General features: G+C 35.5%; 2 protein-coding genes across 7 annotated transcripts in view; both read left to right on the top strand.

The window, feature by feature from the left end:
- LOC117406799 (xin actin-binding repeat-containing protein 2-like) overlaps positions 1–3,090 on the top strand; it is a 42,687-nt gene extending 39,597 nt beyond the window's left edge. For all 3 annotated transcript variants that reach the window (XM_034011121.3, XM_034011128.3, XM_059032284.1), the window contains 2 exons: positions 2,401–2,534; positions 2,953–3,090. In XM_034011121.3, the coding sequence (XP_033867012.3) occupies positions 2,401–2,495 (95 nt within the window). In that variant the 3' untranslated portion in view covers positions 2,496–2,534; positions 2,953–3,090. The remainder of the gene's footprint in view (positions 1–2,400; positions 2,535–2,952) is intronic.
- A 5,541-nt stretch (positions 3,091–8,631) lies between these two features.
- LOC117404554 (beta-1,3-galactosyltransferase 1) overlaps positions 8,632–22,125 on the top strand; it is a 77,966-nt gene continuing 64,472 nt past the window's right edge. For 3 of the 4 annotated variants that reach the window (XM_034924164.2, XM_034924165.2, XM_034924162.2), the window contains exon 1: positions 10,087–10,359. The gene's annotated coding sequence lies outside the window, so the exon portion shown is untranslated. Of the gene's footprint in view, positions 10,360–22,125 lie in introns of all 4 variants that reach the window. The other variant, XR_009329737.1, reaches the window with a different exon arrangement.

The raw sequence follows: 22,125 nt of genomic DNA, 5'->3' as shown, positions 1-22,125 counted from the left end.
TGTGAACCTTTTTTATCCTGAATATTATATTTTTCTTACTTAAATAAGAGATTTTCTTTAGATGCATTGATATGTTCATTAGTTATCCATTAAACGTGTAACTTCACAGTAATGTTCTCCAACGATAAGCACGTGTTGTAAAGCTATAGCCCTGTTTCTGTTGCAACATTTAAATTCAGCACACACAAACCATTGCAAACCAAAGCTTTTTTGCATGCATATCAACTTGTAACTACTGAATGCAAAGATATCAGCATCAGTGCAGTTTCTCTACACCTATTAAATATTATTAAGTATGCTTTACAACTCACAAAGCATAGCAATCCTGGCATCTGCCCTGTTCAGAAGTTATGGATATGAATGGAATGTGTTGCTGATAATATCTGTTCTGAACAACTACCAAGAGATGCTATCTAGGTGCATGTACTCACCCACAAAGTCAAAAACACATTCCATGTTGGACAAAATGTTACATTTTGATGAGTGGTACACTCAGAAAAGAATTAAACACATATTATGGAAAAAAAACATCACTGGAGTAAAAAAAAGTAGCGAGTTAAAACCCCACAATTAATGTATCAGCTCAGTACTATTTGTATTCAAAAAGGATAGACACCAAGGGCATTTTTAGTGTGGGGTGACACAGGACATTTGTAACAAGCATGCACGAATAAACACAAAAAACATACTGTATTGTTTGACTGGCTTCAAACATAGAATTAGGACAATCACATGGGAGGGAGGAGAAGGTCGTAGAACAACTTCAATCTTGTCTACAATATTGATCTACTGCAGCGACAAAATCCATTCTCTTAATTACTTAAAATAGTTCTGTGTGTTCTACCCAATTTATAAATCATTGAATAATCTCAACAAAACAACGAGGTCCAGTGACTCCACTTATAAACAGAAAACCCCTCATAATACAACTTTATTGCTATTAAATGATTTCAGAGTTTAAAAAGCGGGTTTTATTTTTTAATTACATTTTTGAAAAAGCGCTCTTAACCCATTCACCCCTTTACCACTGCTAATTCAGATCACATTGTTACAGCAATCATTTTTCAATCATTTATACATTGAGCCTAAAAATGTATCATAACCTCCATTTACTATTTAGTGCTGTCATAAGCCCAACAATGATTTGAATAGAGGACGAGACTGTATGCTGTACGTTATTGAAGATATTAAGCCCTTCTTATTTCCTTTACCTTATGGTGGGGAGTGTTTTATCTTCATGAACCTGCCAAGTTAATCTATAAACTTACTTTTAGTCAATTTCACATATTGCTTTTCTCTATAATGTATTGCTTCAGATTTGTTATCTATTCAACCGAAATATTCTTTTTGGAATGAGAATGAGATTGAGTAGACTGTATTGTTCTGACATGTATCATGTTTTAGCTACTGATCACAATATCAAGATTTATGTCCATTATTGTGATACATTTGTTCTCCTATAATTAGAAAGTACTTAACCATACAGTCCGTGGAACAATTTAATTTAGTAACATAACAATTTAATTTGTAACATATCAATCCTGTATTGCCGGTGAAAATGAGTAAAAATGCACTTTTACTGTATGTTACCCTAAATATGCCCATTGGTTTGTTTGCATCCACTTATATTTCCCTAAGCATTTTTTTTAAGATGTAATATATGGTTTATTATAAGAAGAACAAATATCCTCCATGTACTCATAGTTATACTCATTATATATCTCAGATTTGCAGACAATTGGTGATATAGCTGGAGTCCAGATAAATGTATAATACAATACTGATAGTCATAATAATAATAGATGCAGTATTCCTGTCTGTGTGTGGTTATTTTTTTGCAAGTTCCACTAAGCTTAACAAAAGCATGTTGTGAGAAGTGCTGATAATTAATATGCAAATATTTTTTTTGTATTTTTTTTTTTAGTTCTATTCAGTTGATCTGAAAGGTAACACTAGAAAGCACTGCCCCAGATGTTTTGAATATGTGTGTGTGTGTGCGTGTGTGCTGAAGAAGGATTTGTAGACCAAATCAATTATTCATATTTTTATGTACCTATATTACCTTTTTCTTTGCTCCTTGTGGTGCACAACAGTTTTCCTTTGCCAAATGATATATATAAATACACACACACACACACGCACACACACTCACACACACACGCACACACACACACACACACACACACACACACGCACACACACGCACACACACACAAATTCATAGAAATGCATTGTAAGATATTTCATTTTTGATGTATCTTATCTCTGGAGCGGATTTAGATTAATCACTGTTTAGATTAATTGAATGGACTGCCATTGTCTCTAACATAGATTAGTGTTTTACTTTAAATCTGTGCACGTTAACATTTGTAAGTTTAACATTATTGTACTTTGATCTAGAAAATAAAAGTTCCGGAGCTGGAGACGTGCACCGTTTGTCTAAAGAAAGTTTATCCAATGGAGTGCCTGATCGCAGACAAACACACATTTCATAAGTCCTGTTTCCGCTGCCAACACTGCAATAGCAATTTAAGGTAACAATTGTTTTTCATATATGACATCTTTCTGTAAAGATATGTGACACCTGACAAATTAATGTTTCCCCGGTCAGGGATCAAATTATGGTTTTGGCCACTAATAGTATGTGCCATTATACAAGTGAGGGTGGTTGTAAGGATAACACAATTTAACATTAATTTGTTGTTTGGAGGTACTCAAATAGCAAGCAAAATGTCATGAAGGGCCTCAAAACACAAAACCCTGCTCTAAGAAAACATGCATTTTTTTTTATTGTAGCCAGTGGGCAAAACTCTACTCATTAAACCGACAACAAAAGATCAAACAAACAAGGCCTGATTGGATTTGTGAAAGAATAAGATTACACCAGGCTTTAAAACATTTTTGTATTAACTTTGTTACTGGACAATTAATTCCCTCTGTTTGTTTTACCAGCCTAGGGAATTATGCCTCTCTCCATGGACAAATGTACTGCAAGCCTCATTTTAAACAGCTCTTCAAGTCCAAAGGTAATTACGATGAAGGATTTGGACACAAACCTCATAAAGAATTATGGAGTTCTAAAAACGAGAGCAACACTGCGAAAAATGCCACTGTAAACTCCTCACCTAAAAAAGCCACTGTTGGCAAGAGTAATTACAATATTGAAAACAAACCAAGTGAAGAGAAACAGGTGACAGTTACAAAACAAAATAACTATGTTAACTCACCTGACCATGAGAAGAAATCTGCAAATAAATTATCAATTAATTGGCCTCCCTCTGCAGATACACCCAAGAAAACATTTCTCATTGAAGAAGATGTTAAGATAGCAAAGCCAAACTGGCCTCCAGAAGTAGCAAGCTCAAATACAACCAGTGATAAAAAGCTGTCAAAAGCAGCATCACTGGAAAGAAATAGTAATGCAAATGGGGAAACCAATAGTCAACAAAAAGATCAAAATGAAATGAAGGCAGAAGTCATGGAAGTTGCACAGGAAAATGGTGAACCAACACCAGCTGTTGGTTTGGAACCTGTAGAAAGTGAAACGGAAGTTGAAAAGGAGTTTGAGATGGATTCTGACCAGAGTGAATTGTTGAAAGAAAAGGAGGTGGAAAGTGAGAAGTTGGCAGAAAAAGTAAATGAGACTGGAGAAGAGGAATGCTTGCACGTGGATGGAACAGATGGGGAAGAAAGTGAGAGCGTTGAAAGTGTGTGTGAAAAAGCAGAGCAGCAAGAAGAGAATGAAAATGAACCAGGCACAGTGGCAGTGCAAGTCACTGTAATTGATAATGAAGAAACAGAAAGCAGTCAGAAAAACTTAAATTCCAACAACAATAATAACCATTATCCATTTGAACATGAGGAGTCTTGCACACACGAAACCGAAGACAGTAAAGGATCATTAGAACAAATAGGAGATAACCTAATAACAACAATCCAAGACTCTGGCACAGCAGCAACAGAGGCAGCAGGTGTTGGTGATTGCAAAGAACTTAATAAGGACTTGGATTGGACTGAAACAGATGATCTTTTAATGCAAACTGATCAAGTCACTTCTCCACTGCCGTCTGGTGCCAAATGTTTGGAAGATAGTTCCAAGGGCAGTGTTAATACTGCAGCATCATGTACAGATCCTTCTGAGAGAAATCCCTTTGCATTGGGAAATGAGCCAAAGCAGGAGTCATCCAGCTTTCTTGAAGATATATTTTCAGGGCTAGCCAATAATTCCAGTTTGTATTCTGATTTCCAAGGATCTGCAATGGAAAAGCCCTTTGGTTCTTTGTTGGATGACCTTTTGGATTTTGGGATAAAGGGAAATGAAACCACTCAGATCAATGCAAGTAAATCAGAAGATGTAGTAAAGAATGATACACTTGTTGACTTCTTAGGCACAGATTGTTTCAGTGTGTCAGGGCAAAACAGCATTCTTTGTAATGATGAACCAGAGAAGCTCACTGTAGAAGAGCAGATTAAGAGGAATCGATATTACGATGAGGAAGATTGAGATGTTTTGACCCAAAGAGGATTGATTATATGCTGTCCAAAAAGGACTTCTATTTTTGTTGGTTCTTAAATTACTTTTTGAACTGAAATGTCATATTTTACAATTAAGTCCATGGAGAGATGAATTGAATTCATATAAATGTAACTTGCATATCATTAGGAATCTATTTTTTACTCTTTTCCTATCCTATTTTCTGTTTATGATCTTTATTGTATTATTTGCAGTTTGTAGACCATCTTGCCTGTAAAAGCACCTGGAGTGCAAACTAGAAAAAAAAATTATCCAGGCAATATTATCAGTTGTTCTTTCTAATGCATATACTACACCTGATTGGTATTTTTTATGTATCTATTTTCTTTTTAAACGTCAAATATTTAACAATTTTATTCTAAGTAAAAGTAGCAAGTTTTTTTGCAATTCAGTTTGAAACTAGATTTAATTTGTTTTTCCAGCTTTCGTATTTGTAGACTGGCTTGGTGCCAGTAATACTTATTATTTTGTCGCTGAGTTATGCAAAATAAAAAGCACTTTTTAAAGTATGGATTGGAATTATGTTTTGGTTAGATATGTAAGTACCTACATACTTTACACATTGAATGGTTAAAGCTGAGAACAAGATAATCAAATAACATAACCAACAAGTATTTGTTATTCATTGATTTAAATTATTACATTATTCTTATTTCTCAAAAGTAGTTAATTAATTTAATTTGACTAAGCAGAAAAGTGACCTGTGACCTTTCTTGATCTTAGCACTGTACCACCCTCCTGGCAGATGACTGATGCACACCCTACATAGTAAACAGGTCCTTTCCCCTACAATAGGTCTCACTACTCATGATTGCCATTTGCCATAGGGGTCAAGGTAATCAGCAAATGACCAACACAGGCAAACTCCTTGGATTAGAGTTGTATTGATTCTGTTTACTAAAGTGCTCACCATCCATAGCGAGACTTGCAGAATATTTAAAAATAGCACACCTCAAATACCCATGTCATAATTACAAGTGTGTCACAGACCTTGGAATAACAAGGACTATAAACCACCCAGACCAGTTCAACCAAGGTCATTATCTTAACACTAGTTTTGAGCACTTTAATTCAAGCCACTACAAAAACCAAACACAAAATTGCAGATAAATGGCATTGTTGATATGAATCATTGTTGCTGTTTATTATATAGCAGTTAGTGGTAGCTGCAGAAGTTATTATGGCTGAATTCTAACGTGAATTGTTAAAACCAAGTCTTTTGATTGGCTAATCTTTAGTTGTGTCTATTAGGGCCTTTTCTAATATTTAACTTTTTGTTTTTTTAAATCCATGAAACTGCTATATTAAAAATAAGTTAGCATTTGCAATCACCAAGGAATTGTTCAGAATAACAGGAAACTGTTGATAAAAAGAAATACGATCCAAGGCAATTTCCATGTGTATTAAAATGTAATGTACTGCAGCTAATTGTTCCTCAACCTACTAATCTTTTTACTTTGTTTATATTCTGTTTCATTCTGCCCGTCTTTATTTAGTCCACAGCACAGAGAAACAAAACACACAGTAAATAAAACACAGAACTATTTAACAGGGAGCAAGGACAGTGATTTAAATTTAAACAGTATTTTCTTATTCCTTTGACACTCCACATCATAATAGAATTAAAAACGTTATGAATAAAACCTTTGGCATCAGAAAACAAACAGCATTTGAGGTAATGTATCTAACTGTAGTGCCCACTGTGGGTATTAATGCTTTAATTAGTTTCAGCTGACAGTTATAATAGACCGAATGTGATCTGTGTTAAGTTACTTTCACAACCCATTGCTTGGTATATATATTCTATTTTTTTAAAGCACTTCAATTGGGCACTGTGAAATTGTAAACCATTAGAAACAGCTGAATGAAAAAAAACAATCCACATTTATGAGGTTGGATGTACTTTCTAAATCTAAGGAATATTGTCAGAGATGTATTCTCCCAAATGTAATATAAACCAGGGAAAAATGTGTTAAACAGCCGTCTAACTGTGATAATAATAGAACAGCCCATTGCAATAGATAGAGGTTGTATTGTAATAATATTTTTAGATTTCTTTTTTTGGTTACATCATATTACCAAGTTTACAGTAATGATGTAATTATCTGAATTGATTTTACAAACACTCTTTTTACCAACAAACTGACTTTACTGTAGCACTGCTACTAATAGTAATAGGAGTGGTGGTTTGTTTATAAAGCCATAGCTAAAGGCAGTTGTATGAAACAATTAGTTTGGCACTTACAGTGCCTTGCGAAAGTATTCGGCCCCCTTGAACTTTGCGACCTTTTGCCACATTTCAGGCTTCAAACATAAAGATATGAAACTGTAATTTTTTGTGAAGAATCAACAACAAGTGGGACACAATCATGAAGTGGAACGAAATTTATTGGATATTTCAAACTTTTTTAACAAATAAAAAACTGAAAAATTGGGCGTGCAAAATTATTCAGCCCCTTTACTTTCAGTGCAGCAAACTCTCTCCAGAAGTTCAGTGAGGATCTCTGAATGATCCAATGTTGACCTAAATGACTAATGATGATAAATAGAATCCACCTGTGTGTAATCAAGTCGCCGTATAAATGTACCTGCACTGTGATAGTCTCAGAGGTCCGTTTAAAGCGCAGAGAGCATCATGAAGAACAAGGAACACACCAGGCAGGTCCGAGATACTGTTGTGGAGAAGTTTAAAGCCGGATTTGGATACAAAAAGATTTCCCAAGCTTTAAACATCCCAAGGAGCACTGTGCAAGCGATAATATTGAAATGGAAGGAGTATCAGACCACTGCAAATCTACCAAGACCTGGCCGTCCCTCTAAACTTTCAGCTCATACAAGGAGAAGACTGATCAGAGATGCAGCTAAGAGGCCCATGATCACTCTGGATGAACTGCAGAGATCTACAGCTGAGGTGGGAGACTCTGTCCATAGGACAACAATCAGTCGTATACTGCACAAATCTGGCCTTTATGGAAGAGTGGCAAGAAGAAAGCCATTTCTTAAAGATATCCATAAAAAGTGTCGTTTACAGTTTGCCACAAGCCACCTGGGAGACACACCAAACATGTGGAAGAAGGTGCTCTGGTCAGATGAAACCAAAATCGAACTTTTTGGCAACAATGCAAAACGTTATGTTTGGCGTAAAAGCAACACAGCTCATCACCCTGAACACACCATCCCCACTGTCAAACATGGTGGTGGCAGCATCATGGTTTGGGCCTGCTTTTCTTCAGCAGGGACAGGGAAGATGGTTAAAATTGATGGGAAGATGGATGGAGCCAAATACAGGACCATTCTGGAAGAAAACCTGATGGAGTCTGCAAAAGACCTGAGACTGGGACGGAGATTTGTCTTCCAACAAGACAATGATCCAAAACATAAAGCAAAATCTACAATGGAATGGTTCACAAATAAACATATCCAGGTGTTAGAATGGCCAAGTCAAAGTCCAGACCTGAATCCAATCGAGAATCTGTGGAAAGAACCTGAAAACTGCTGTTCACAAATGCTCTCCATCCAACCTCACTGAGCTCGAGCTGTTTTGCAAGGAGGAATGGGCAAAAATTTCAGTCTCTCGATGTGCAAAACTGATAGAGACATACCCCAAGCGACTTACAGCTGTAATCGCAGCAAAAGGTGGCGCTACAAAGTATTAACTTAAGGGGGCTGAATAATTTTGCACGCCCAATTTTTCAGTTTTTTATTTGTTAAAAAAGTTTGAAATATCCAATAAATTTCGTTCCACTTCATGATTGTGTCCCACTTGTTGTTGATTCTTCACAAAAAATTACAGTTTCATATCTTTATGTTTGAAGCCTGAAATGTGGCAAAAGGTCGCAAAGTTCAAGGGGGCCGAATACTTTCGCAAGGCACTGTATGTGTGGTGAATATCTAAATAGTTCCAATTGGATCTAATTTCTATTGCCTCCACATACAAAATGTTAATAAAAAAAAAACAATTGTAAAGGAACTATTAAATCTAGCTTGGGGAAGAAAATGCAATTATTGGAAGACATTCACACATTCTTATAGACTTTGTGCTTTATTGGAAGACATTCACACATTCTTATAGACTTTGTGCTTTATTGGAAGACATTCACACATTCTTATAGACTTTGTGCTTTGTTCTTTTCTCATCACCAAATTTATGACATGCATTTTTATTTTTGTTCACAACAAAACAAAAGTCACAACAAAAACTGTTATTTAAATTAGCCTGTAAAGATAAAGACAGTGTCAGAAAAGTAGCATTTTTATTAATTAGGGAATTCACCTCTACATTCCAAATATTTTCTTCTTTACAATATGGTCAAAGTATAGAACTTAGTTTCACATTTCACAGTTCACAAACAAATGTCAACTGCTAAATCCTATTACAAGTCACCTCTTATGTACCACTGCACTCGCCTCAATGGTTTTGTAGCAACTGACTCACACCCCTTTGCTGGTGGAATTCACCTGCTTTTATACCTACCCACTTTGCCACATGATCTAAAATATATAAAAACAAAAAACAAAACAAAAAAAAGACACAGATATAACAGATGGATTATGTTAGTTATTGTTTCTACCAAATCTACCGAGGGACACATTACACAAATAGAATGTGTTATGAAACCCATTATTATGTTACAATCTATAGTAGGCAAATGGATGAGTGCAATTTTAAGTGGGTTCCAGTCCCTTGTGATGTCATATTGTTGAAGAAAATAATGTTAACAGTATGACATCATAATCCACTCTCCTGAGGCAGTACAAAATATTCGATAGTGTAATTTGCTATTTTCGTAATCTAATTTCACTCTTCTCAAAGGTATTATATGTTGAGATTGTGAGAAGAGTTGCATCTTTAGAATGCACACTCTGGTAGCACAATTCTTTGGAATACCTTAGGCAAAGTAAAACAGAACAACTGTACATGATTTTGGATTTTTATCAGTGCCTGGCAGCCAAGTCAATGGTTGTGGTTTTGGCAGCCGACAAGAAGATTCAGACCCATGGGACAGTATGGGAAACACTTGAAATCTGTAATGTCCCTATACCATGTTCCAAATGGACATTTTTCTTTTAAGGCCATAGGTTCATGCAGACATGCCATGGGGGGATTGTGCGGGTACTAGTTATGACTGCATTTTAAAAGTCAATCAGTGGTAATTGGACTTAGAATTTCTGTTGTCCTCTAAAGTGCTCACAGTCTTGTACATTTCAACTAGCTTTGTAATAGTAAGGGTCCCAATGTGGGCGTTTTATACTAACCCATATCACTGGCAGTGATAAAGTTTGCAGCAACAGACAAATAAACAAAGAAGGACAAACTAATCTGAATACACATTTTCAAGAACTGTAAAATAGTCACATTTAACTGTATCGGGAGTAAAAGAAACATCGACCAAGCTCATTTGTGATGTTAGTACAGAAATGGTACTGATATTAAGATTGCTGGACAGATGCCTCACGGATAGATATTTAAAACCACCTTTAATTAACGAAATTACAGTGGCCTAAAACCATTATAAATATACATACGGTAGAAGGGTACCCAAAAGGTAACTGAACAATGATATACTGAATAGCGAGTTATCTCGTTTGCATAGAGACAGTCTACCGTGCTGCACATGCCTGCCCCATTTCTTAGACGGATTGGCTATGATGCTGAATGTTGTGACTCTGATTGGACAGCTTCCTTGTCAAACTTAGCCTATGCGCCGCTATCATGCTTCTTTGAGACCAATATAGTCTCTAGTCCAGAGATGCTGATTTGGGGACACTCGTAACATCAGAGCCACACCAGTAGTGTCTGCGGGATGGTAACAATAATCAATCCGGTACGTGCAAGACATTTATTCCTAACTCTATAGTTTGTCCTTTATTTTTTATGGTCCAGCATTGCTGATTAAATATTTTGCATGCAACTAGATTAGCTTCCCAGCTATAATTATGCAGGTTTGATAACCTTCACATATTCCGTTAAAGAGGATATGTACAGTGCTGCCACTTAACCGGGGGTTATCGAGTTTTTTTTTTTTTGCAAGTCTTCATAGTATAGTAATACATTTATTTTCGGATGCACTTGTCCTCGAATATTAGCACATTCACTGTACTTGTGAGGATGTTGCAGTACTCGTGTCTTTCTTGCTGAGATTGATATTTCCCTGGTTTCAATATTTTATTTGCAGTTTTGATTGAATAATTTTTGGAGTTACCATCCCAAACACAATTTAATTCATTCTGTAAAGACTAATCTTAAAGGATGTTCGCTTTTATAGTATGGTTTTGTTTTTTTTCTGATTTTCTAAGGACACAGACAAATCAGCCGATTAGATATACTATATAATCTACTGCTCTTCATTTCATTGAATGCATCAAGACTAATATTGTAAAAATAAATAAATAAATAAATAAGGCATGATCTACATAAGTAGTATACTGTTATTGCAAGTTGCACCGCATGTAACTTAAAACGACTGTGTTAAAACCTAAACAGTTAAAAAACGATAACAGTTTCTATCTGGATTTTCGTTAATTTTAGTTTTAACTATGTTGTATTTAGTGATTTAGACCAACTTTAAGTGACATATACGACAGAACTTAATTACAGGTACCTTTATAATCATCAAGCCATACACAGATTGACCATACCGCAGATTAAGTTTTATTGGATATCTATCGGCTGTGCTTTTTTAGTGATATGCCAATGGGGTCCAGCAGCACTTTTGTATCATGGATGTTGGTATATTATAGCCGATGTTTGGATATTATTAAAGCTGATGTTTTATTCATCCAGTGAGATTTGTGTTGTGAATAATCAAAGAAAGAAGTTATTGTCTACACACATCTAAAGTCTCAGTTTGTCATTTCAGCACTAGTCTGTAATCAAATATTGCCTTGCCTTACAGTGCATAGTTTCAGTGGATGCTATTACCTGTCTGCACCTTCCAGTCACATGAACTGACGCTCATTTTTTAAATATTTTAACAGCTTTGTGTGTAAGATTGTCATTATGATGTGATACAGCTTATTATCACAGATATCCATAGAACATTTCCCCAGCTAATGTTACAGTAGAAACCATTATGAGGTCCTCTATAATTGACTTAGGAATTATTTCAAGATGAAATGAGATTTTAATTCCAATGCATTTATGCAATAAAAATGTCAGCTTGTAAATAAACTACATTGTGTAAAACTGTGAACAAATATTAATTTGGCGAAATACAAAAAGTTTTTGAAGGCCACTCAGTTATTTGATGGCTTCTGAATCTTGCAAACATTTTCTTTAATTTGATTTAGGCTTTCTTCTAACTTTATTTTCAAATCATTGATTTCCTCAAGCCCTGGGGAAGAGTCAAGTTGATATGATTTTTTGCTTCAAAGTTTCATTCATCAATAAATTGATTTCTTTTTTAAAGCAGGGTACACAATTACAGTGAGCCATAAATATTTGGAATGCATTTAACCTTTTTTGTTCTCAGAAAACAAATCTATCCAGCCATAGATTTTATGCTACATGCATTAGTTGTGTCTGTAAATACCAATATTCTTGATAATTTAGTAAAGCTAAAGAATACGATAAAGTGTACATGCTTCAGATAGTTTACTATCATGCTGTAAATGTTCAGCTTTGCCTAAATACAGACATATCAGTCACAATATTGCTTCACAGTCTACAGTTAATTATGCACTTTGGGAATGGTAGTTTTTAGTTTAGGTTCTAAGATTGTATTTCTTTGTGAATTTAGCACAGTCAATAAGTGTAAGTGTAAATGATACAGTTTAAGTTACAGCTGTTTGTGTACCTGTTTACACATAGCCCAACTAAAACTGGTTCATATTAACTTATAAATACCCATTGTCAGGTGCATGCTAAAGCCAACATGTGTTGATGCATATTACACTATGAAACCCTGAGATGCGCTATAGTTAAAGTCTTCAAGGGGCAACCTACGGTGTATCTGCAGATCTTTCAGTTCTCTCTGGACAGAACCTGATGACATGCTTACAGTATAACACAGAAAGACTTCTTATAATGAATATTTCTAATTAAAACATTCTTATGGAGACCATTATCAAACAGCCACACGTCATCTGAAATCATTTTATTAGATGAAGGGGTATGGGTTTGGTTTAAGATTAGCCAGACAACAAAATTAATAAAGAAATACACTTCCCTAAATAAAGGTTTTCATTATGGCCTGGGGGAAGTACTGTATGTGGCTTTCAAATATCTCAGGTATTAGTTACTTGACAGAGAACATGGAATTAATGTACACTGTAATAGGCACAGTTGAGAGAATTCAATATTGAACCTTTTAAATTGCTGTGATAAAATAGTTACTGATTATAGTTTTATAGTCATAAGTTATGCACAGTAAGTATGCAAGCTCTTTGATCCCTGGTTTCTGTGAGATAAATGGTTTAATTCAACCTGGTTGGTTCAGATAACACTGTGTTGTCTGAGAACAAACTCATATTTTAACTAGTGCTGCGATGATTATTCGAAGTATTCGAATAATCGAGTAATAAAAATAGTTTGAATAAAAAAATATTAGTCAAGTATTCGCCAGATTTTCAAAATGGCGGAAGGTGAAGAAGCATCAAGTTCAGGAAACAAACCAAAAAACAAAAGCACAATAGTTTGGAATTACTTAAAAGGGGCATTAAACATCACAGTCTCTTGTTCACTGTGTAAGAAAGAGCTGTCTTTGCACAACAGTACAAGTTCAATGTTAGAGCATTTAAAATCGAAAACACCCACGTGTTCAGCGGCAGAAGTGATTCAGAGGAAGATATTACTCGGTAAGTTTTACTTCTATTTTTGTCAAAATTAAATTACTGTTGCATCAGTTTTACAAACTAGCAATATTTTTTATTATGTAACTTCATGCCGTTGTATTATACAAACATTTTACAGCACATATAAATATGTGACACAGTTACAAAAGTTGAACGGACATTTAAGATTTTTTTTTTTTTGTTTCCATATATAGTAAACAATAGAAAAACACTCCCACATATTGTATGCTGCCAAGTCTCACATTTATTTCTATTATTATTTTTTAAACCGAAAGCTAATGTTTCGGTCGTTTAACCTCCATCAGAGCTGTGACGAAGATTGAATGACCAAAACACTATGTTACTCCTCCGCTTTTAAAAACAAATAGAAAAGTGAAACTTTGAAGCGTGCAGGAGTTTTTCTTTTTTTGTATATTTACGTATGTTACGTTCTCCTACACACCTGTGATGAGTAATAAATATGTAATATGTAATAAAGAGTGCAGATGTTTATAATTTATGTTGATATTTCCGTATATGTGTGAAAACCCATTTTAAAAATATAAAAATGAATATTGCTTCCATTTACTGTTTGGTTTAGCAGCCTACGAAGCAAAGCATAACCTGTAATATGGGGTAAAAAGGCATAACAAATAATAACGAAGCATTTAAAAAAATGGTTATATACCGATTAGGGAAGAGAAGGAGTTTTGCTTTTAAACTAACTGTAGTAAATCAAATTGTATTAGCAAGTGCACCGCTTTTTTTTTTAATACTAGTAGTAGCAAGCCGCTTGTTCTCCAGCTCCGCTTGTTGCTCGTGTATTAATTGATGATAGTATGCAAACCAGGATCCGGAAAAGAGAATTCAAATAGAACATACCGGTTTCACAAGAAATCTGTGGATCAGGAAAAAAGTAGATCACTTTAAAAAAAATCTATATTTGGACGCGCCCAGCAGAGCCCTGATTGGTCGAGACATGTTCAACAGAGCCTTGACACTGGTACATAACTGTTTGGAAAACCAGGAATGGACTTCATCAGTACATATTTTACAATGGTGAACTACAGTATTTTATGACAAACACATGGTATTTAATTTATATCAGATTTGAGAGGTTGTATTTAGAAAACAATTTGAACAAACTTACAAAAAACCTTTTGTTACCACTATTATTATTAATGTGCTGCCTGTAAGCTTGTTTTTAAACAACTTAAAGAAATTGTTATATAATTTATTTATTGGACATTCTGTCATTTATTTATTTGTCATTTATTGAATTATATTAAATGTTTTCTCTTTTTATACTTTGTATATATAGTATCTAGGCACAATGCTGCATGTTATATCTCACACAATATTTACAGGTGCTCTGCCTTGATGAATTCTTATGCAGAAAGGCCTCTTGCACAGTGCAGAGAGCAAAAGCTCTGACTGATGGTGTGCTGAACATGCTAGTCAAAGACATGAGATCTTTATCTATGGTAGAAGATGAAGGCTTTTGTCAGATGTGCCAGTTATTTGAACCAGGTTACAATATTCCTTCTAGAACACACTTCACAAAATTAATGGAGAAAAAATACGAAACACTATCCTAAAGGCTAACAACCAGCTTCAAGTCTATTGACAACATGACAACATGACGTTAACAGCCGATATGTGGACAAGCATCTCAACAGAAGCATACCTTGGTGTTACCTGTCACTATGTTGGGGAAGATTGGATGCTCAAATATGTAAATCTTGCCACAAAGCCATTAAATCCATGCAACGCAGTATCTATGAATCAGCTTCTGTAAAAGCATTTCAGGCTACTGCTGAAGAGCAGATTAAACAGTGCTGGGAGTAAGAGACCCACTTTTCTGCAGGAGTTCCAGTACCAAACCCTGTGGTTGTCGCAGCAGCTTTGGATCCACGCTTCAAGAAGCTCAAGTTTTTGCAGCCCCAAGTGGTCATTCATGTTCAGACCACCCTGCAGACACTGAAAGTTCAGTCAGTTGTCAAGAATACCAGTGATCTGCAAAACCTACAAGATGCCAGCTGTGTTAACACTGTCCTTTCTGCACCTGAAAAACCTAAGGTTCTGCAGCTGATTGCTCACCTCCTGCCAAGAAAGCAAATAGCATGCTAGATACCCTGCTTGCTGGGGATTCTACTAGTAGTGATGAAGATGCAGGAGGAAAAAATGATGGCGTTGATGATCAGATCTACCAAGATATAAGATATGAAATCATCCAGTACTTTGGAGAAAAGCCTGCTCTAAAGAATTCTGACCCTCTGCAATGTTGGAAGTACAATGAAACACGCTTTCCTACACTTGCAAAACTCGGAAAGGCTTATCTGAGCATACCGCCAACCTCAGCACCACCTGAACGACTTTTTTTCTTCTTCAGGAAGAATGGCAACAACGGATGCAAAATTAAACAGATTTTACTTCTATACATTTTTCAATAAATAATTCCTATTCTGGTAAAAAAAAAAAAAAAAAAAAAACACAACCTGAGTCTGTATTTTATTACATCATGTAAATTGTTTTTTAAAATGGTGAGTATAAAATGATTGCAATCTTCAATAAAGCAGTAGCTCTATTTTTCGAATAATCGAAAAATAATCGATAGGATATTCGACTATTTTAATATTTGAAAGTTGCAGCTTTAATTTTAACGTGTTTTTATGAATGGCAACCTTTTTCATTGCTTTTCACTTGTTACTTCATCAAAAAAAATGCTCCCCTTTATTTGTTTGTCTTATACTGTATACAATACTCCTAGCACATAGGAGGAATGAAAAAGACACATCTTTTTGCAAACCCATTTTCTTTGTGTTGCAGTAGTAATTGCACTTTTGCAAAAAGCTTTATCAGTAATAGAATAAACCCTGCATAATGAGTAGAAAAAATAGTGACATTTAGTGTTGAATATTAATGGTACTGAAATAACTTTAAATTCATTTTTATGCTTAAGGAATTATTAAAACACAAAAATAGCACTTTAGAGGTGGAGCATGACCCTTTTATTATTTTAAATACTTGGCAAAAAATACTTTGCACAATCTCCAATTTTTCAGTCATCAGCAAGCAGAGATTGAACATACAGAATATTACATATAAAAGTGTGAGGGTGTGACAGCAAAGGTACTGTAGAATTAAACATTGCCTCTGCTCTGAAGCATTTTAGACTGCCATATTTTATATAATTTAACATCAGAATCCAGAATGATGGCTGTCATAGGACCATGTATGTTGATAACATGGTCGCTGCTCTGTCACTGAAGAAATATCACGGGAGATGTTACATAAAATTAAACTTTACTCAAAAAGTAATCTTCAGTTCACAAAGATATTGTATGTTTCTTGTGACTTGCCTTGTGAACCAGGCTTTAGAAGTCACTGCAGTTTTAGCAGTTTGATGCCCCCTGCAGCTTTAAAGCACAAGAAGGGTGAGATTAAAAATATAAGGACATTTAGACTGTGGCAGTACAAGTATTTATTTTTCCCATGTATCCATTTATACTCAAGCACTGTGAGGCTCTGCGATTTCCCTTACCAGCATGCACAGAACTACTTTATGAATAGTCCCTCTGGCCAATTTGCACATGCTTTACAACAACTGTGGGAGTACAGGGTTTTGTTAATAGAGCAATTATGTGCTTGGAAGAATTCTGAATTCTCGGTTTCTGCTTCTGTTTTCCTCCCTCAAAGCTTCTAGTTGCCTCAGTAAAGTTGGCGCTTCGGTACCTTCAGGATTTTTTTCCTTTTTTTTTTTCTTTTATACTTGGTATTCAACATTCGATAGAGGCATTCTCGGAGTCACTCAGTTGCCACTTGAGAATTGTAGAACTGCCTTCTGTATTGGTGAGCATACTGTACCTATAAGGGGCTTGGACATGGACCATCTTAAAGCCTGTATCTCTCCTACAGTCACTGTCCTCCTTCTCGCTTTCCACCCCCATTTGTGATACCAGCAGTGCATGGTAAACATGAAGCAGACGTGTACATTAGTGCCTGCAGCCCCTCCATTCACAGTAGCATCTTCCCCTTCTGTGCTGTATGAGTTATAACCTCAAGTGTTACGAGAGAATATCATTAAAAACTAGAAATCTTGAGTTGCAGTATTTGTTTTGATGGCTGTACTGCATTAAAATGATGCTTAATTAGGGTTAGCGAATCTTTAACAAGACCAATTTAGATTAAAGTTTTAATACAGAAATACATTATACAGAGTAAAAATAGTTTTATTAGCATGGAAACCCAAGAGCACATCATAAGGTAACAAAATGCAGAGGTTGCGTAAACGCAAAGTGTTGCGTCCTAGATGCAAAATAAATCCATTGGATGGAAAAATATTTTGTCTTGCGTTCACTGGACACACAGAATGGAAAGGGACGCGGACGTGCATATTCGTGGTAATCTATCACACTGCAGCAATGACTGTAAAATACTTGTTTGTTTAAAAAAAAACTGTTCTGCAATATAACAGTTTTCAGAAACAGCCACAACAAATATGAAGAACAATGAATTAAGGGTATAACACCCATCAGAATTTGATTTAGTCAAAGTAGTATCATCTTCTGTTTTAGTTATGGTATCCAAAACATATTCTTTACAACAGACCTGAGCCCGTCATCCCTCTCACCCCATGCCTGTGTTTGTGTTTGCCAGAGGCACAAGGACAGACATTAATATACATTAGCCACCAGGTTTTATATGTAATGTGCTGTCATTTGTGAGATATTTTGGTAATACAGTGTTATACTAGCATTTTGGACAGCTTGTAAAAAATGTATGAATATTAGAACATGAATAAACTTCATATCAAAAATTTTAAATATTAAAAAGATGTATAACAAATATAAAAGTACTGTATTAGCACCACAGCTATATATTTTAAAATGCTAAAATAATACAGCAAAGAATGTCAATACAACATTTGACTTGACTGTTTTTGGTGATTCCTGTGAAAGCCTTCCACAAGCGTAACATCCTGTTTTATTTTAAGCCGATATCATGAACTGTATAGGGTTATCAGCTTATGTAGCCAAATCAGGACACATTATCTCTATTGAATTAGACTGAATAACATTTGTATTAAGTACAAACAGCTTTAAACATCAGAGATCTAAAAAATTGAATCGAGGGCTGTTTATACTCGCGAGACAGGTGGTTTTTCAAAGTTACATACATCCAGCCCTAAAGTTACAGCAATTATGTGATGTTTTCAATATACCAGTGACAGTCAACAGGACTGCAGACCAGCCAATTACACATTTTAACACTATAAAGGTGTTTTTGACAGTTTGATTTACTATTTAAAAAGAAAGTTATTTTTTTTAGATCAAGCATAGGCCAGATCAAAGTAACGTACAGTTATCTATGACAAGGTACAAGTCTTTTTTTAAATTATTTTAATAATTATATAGACAGCTATTTTGAAAGTGCACGTTTGTGTCAGTTTCATTGAAATGATAGACCTTTGAAAATACCGGTGTAATTTCAGTGGAGGATAGAAGCTGAGTGGTGCTGAGGTTTAAAAAGTAAAGCCTTTATGACATTGGGATAATAACAGCTATACTGATTCTGTAGTGAGTTACTGTAGTATATCAGAGGAATCCCCATAGAAGTACTTGAAATCCATATACCAGTACTATAAGTGATGCAGTCTATTTTCTTGTTTCCCTGTTGCAAGTCCCAGTGCCTCCTGGCTAGCTGTATTCTTTTTTGTTCTTTCTTTATTCATTTTGCTCATTATCACATCATACATTGTTGATTGGTGGTGGTCCTCACTAATAATGTGTGGACAGCCACATTAGAAATTGTACCATAGTTTATTCATCCTTACTCTCCAAACATATAAATTACAGTTTATTGCTTAGTACAAAAGTCACTGCATGTTGCCTCCTTCGTGCTTCAGATTTATAGTCTAGTTAAATTGGTTAATGGTGGGATCTGCAAACTAAACAAAAATACACTAGCAGTAGGGCCAGCATTTGGGTCCACCCCAGAAAAAAAACAAACAAAAAACACTGCAGTGCTATTGGTTTTGTGACAGTAGTTAAGCAAATCTGTAAAACAAGCAAGCAGCTGAAATACACAAGTATACATGTCTGGGGATTCAACAGCATATCTGTCACATGAAGGGAGGGAAAAGTCATTGTATGCTACTGCTGCAGGAGAAGACAGGGCTAATGGTTTTACCGTGGCCTAATAGACTGCTCAGATTAAAGTCACACTTGTATGTAATGTTAGGGAAAAGCAGCACACCTGTGAAACTATAATGGTCTTCAAAAACATTTGTGTAATGAATAAGGATATTCTTTATTAATAAATCAAATGTAGATCTAGGCAGAATTTATGAGACATTTTCCAAATGGAGGTATTTTCTATATCCTAACATTGAAGCTTGATATAATTAAAAATACTAAGATTTATTTTGCAGACATTCTGCTAAATATTCTCTTTAAGCTCTTTTTGAGTAAAAAAAACAAACAAACACATAACTATGGTGAAGTATTACTGGGGTTAATGTTTGGACACAGCTACCACAGAGGCCAAGAGATGCTATTGTTCTTTGACAAATCACATTACAGATTTGAGAGCAGCATTTATACAAACCTTAAAAGTCTTCCTTACCATCTATCAAAGTCATTTGTCTGGTACAGTGAGATCATTCTGTTCAATATCCTGTTAAACAGATGGATCACGTGCTGAAGAATCAGGTAGTGGAACATTTTGTGTGTCCTGTGAATATCATACAAATTACATTAAAAAAAGAGCAGATCAAATTCCTATTGAATTACAGATTCTAAAGAGGTATGCATAATATTTTAGCATTTCAAAGACTTGGCTTAGTAGTGTTCTTAAATATTATCATGCGTGGCATATTGACATAAAAAAAGTCATAAAAGCATAATAATGTTGTCATAATGTTGCTTGCCATTTTCATGGCTGAGTTTGCTTTCTTTGACTTGCTCAATCTTACAGTAGTTTATTCGGAAGGCTTGTGTTGTATTTTCTATTCCAGATTTTTCTATGAGTTTTTTATGGGATAAATTAACCTTGGTTTTTTTGGCAGCTGACACCCTATCCAAGCACCCCTGCCGTTCCCTTTACTGTTCTTGCTTGTCTCTTCACCAGCATGGACAATCTGAATTTTGTCAAGTTCGCCAGGGGGCTCCCCAAATGGCAGTTTCTGAGAGAAGTTAAAAGGCTTAAAGGAAAGTGTTCATGCTTCGGGACATCGAAAGTGCAGCGACTAGCCTGACATTAATGTAATGTTGTTGAATTAAACATTCTCTTTTTTCTTGCCAAAAGCTGCAGTGCTACTAGGCTATGTTTTAACATTGTTTTGCCTAAAAAAATGTCATAGCAACAGCCTCTCCCAAGTTATTGCGAATTGTGTACGTTGTGTTACAAAAAGCAAAAGAGAATGGTATGTTTTACTAATAATTCTGTTCAAGTGTTTATGATGTGTTTTGAGAACTTGTCAGTAAAAGTGCTTAGCTTATAAGATCTGTCACATCACAGCAACTAAGCAAATAGCAAAATAATAGCCAGGGCCGGCGTCAGCACCCAGACAACCCGGGCACGTGCACAGGGCCCCAACGCCAGAGGGGGGCCCACACACATGCAGAAATAAAGTTGGAAATATGAGTAAATGTAATATTTCTGTGACAGCTATCCTACTCAAGCAGCCTTTAGGACTAGAAATGTTTCGTTTTCACTCAACTAAACTAAACTGTATGCGTGCAGTGCAGTGAAAAAGAAAATGTGCTAAAATCATATACCAGTAGTTTTAATTAAACATATATATATTTTTTTTTTTACTATTTTCACATTGTACAGTAATGTGTAAAATTCAGCAGCATGATTTATTGTGTGTTACCAGTAGGCTGAAGTAAAATAAAGTGTGCTACAGGTATTCATTTGATTTGTGTATGGGCCTACTGTACAGATTTATTACAATTTTCTTTTTTTAAATCAGCGAGGGACTACTGGTTATGAAAACCTCTTTGAAAGAAAAATATTTTTGATTTGGGGGTGAAGGTTGGTGAGTGGGGGGGGGGGGGGGGGGCTTCCACTGGGGGGGCTCCCACTGGAGGTCCATTGCCCAGGGTCCACAAAAATCTGGCGTCGGCCCAGTAAATAGCCAGTGCCATTTTAACTAATTAAGAAGTTACTGAGTCGAAGAGGGGAACGAAAAGCTAAACTCGCGCCACCTGTAATTTTTATTCTCTTTTAGAGCTGGTACAACTCTAAAAGGATACTTGCTATCACTTATATATCACTAAAAATCATCAAGGTAGTCATCACTCTTCCAGTAACCACTGCAAGCAATGAGCGTCTGTTTTCTCTTTTAAGTTTGGTTCAAACCTATTTACGAACTTCCATGAGCAATCCTCGTCTGAGTGATCAGCTTGTAATGGCAACCGAAAAATCATTGGTTTAAAAAAAAATAAAAACTTGATTTTTATGTCCTGGTTGATATCTTTTCAAAAATGAAGCCTAGGCGATATCCGCTGTTTCAGTATGTTTATTCATGCAATGCCGGAGTTTTTTTTGCAGAGTTTTATTATTATGGAGAGGGAGGGGGCCTAAATGCATTCTTTGCCCCCCCCACCCCCCCCCCCTCCCCCAAGCCTTTTGCGTAGTGACGCCTCTGACTGTAGTCCATTTTTCCTTGCACTCCAGTGTTAATAAATAAATCGATTTTGGTCTATTTAAGTAATGTAAAACTAGCCCATGTTTAATGTTTCTTAAAAGCTGACAGAAAGCTACAGTATGCCCTGACTTTAGTAATAGGCCTGCCTGCTGAACACAAAAAC

This window comes from Acipenser ruthenus, chromosome 10, assembly GCF_902713425.1.
Source record: "Acipenser ruthenus chromosome 10, fAciRut3.2 maternal haplotype, whole genome shotgun sequence".
Lineage (NCBI taxonomy): Eukaryota > Metazoa > Chordata > Actinopteri > Acipenseriformes > Acipenseridae > Acipenser > Acipenser ruthenus.
Note: the sequence above shows the minus strand (reverse complement) of the source record. Positions and strands in the feature narration are given on the sequence as shown.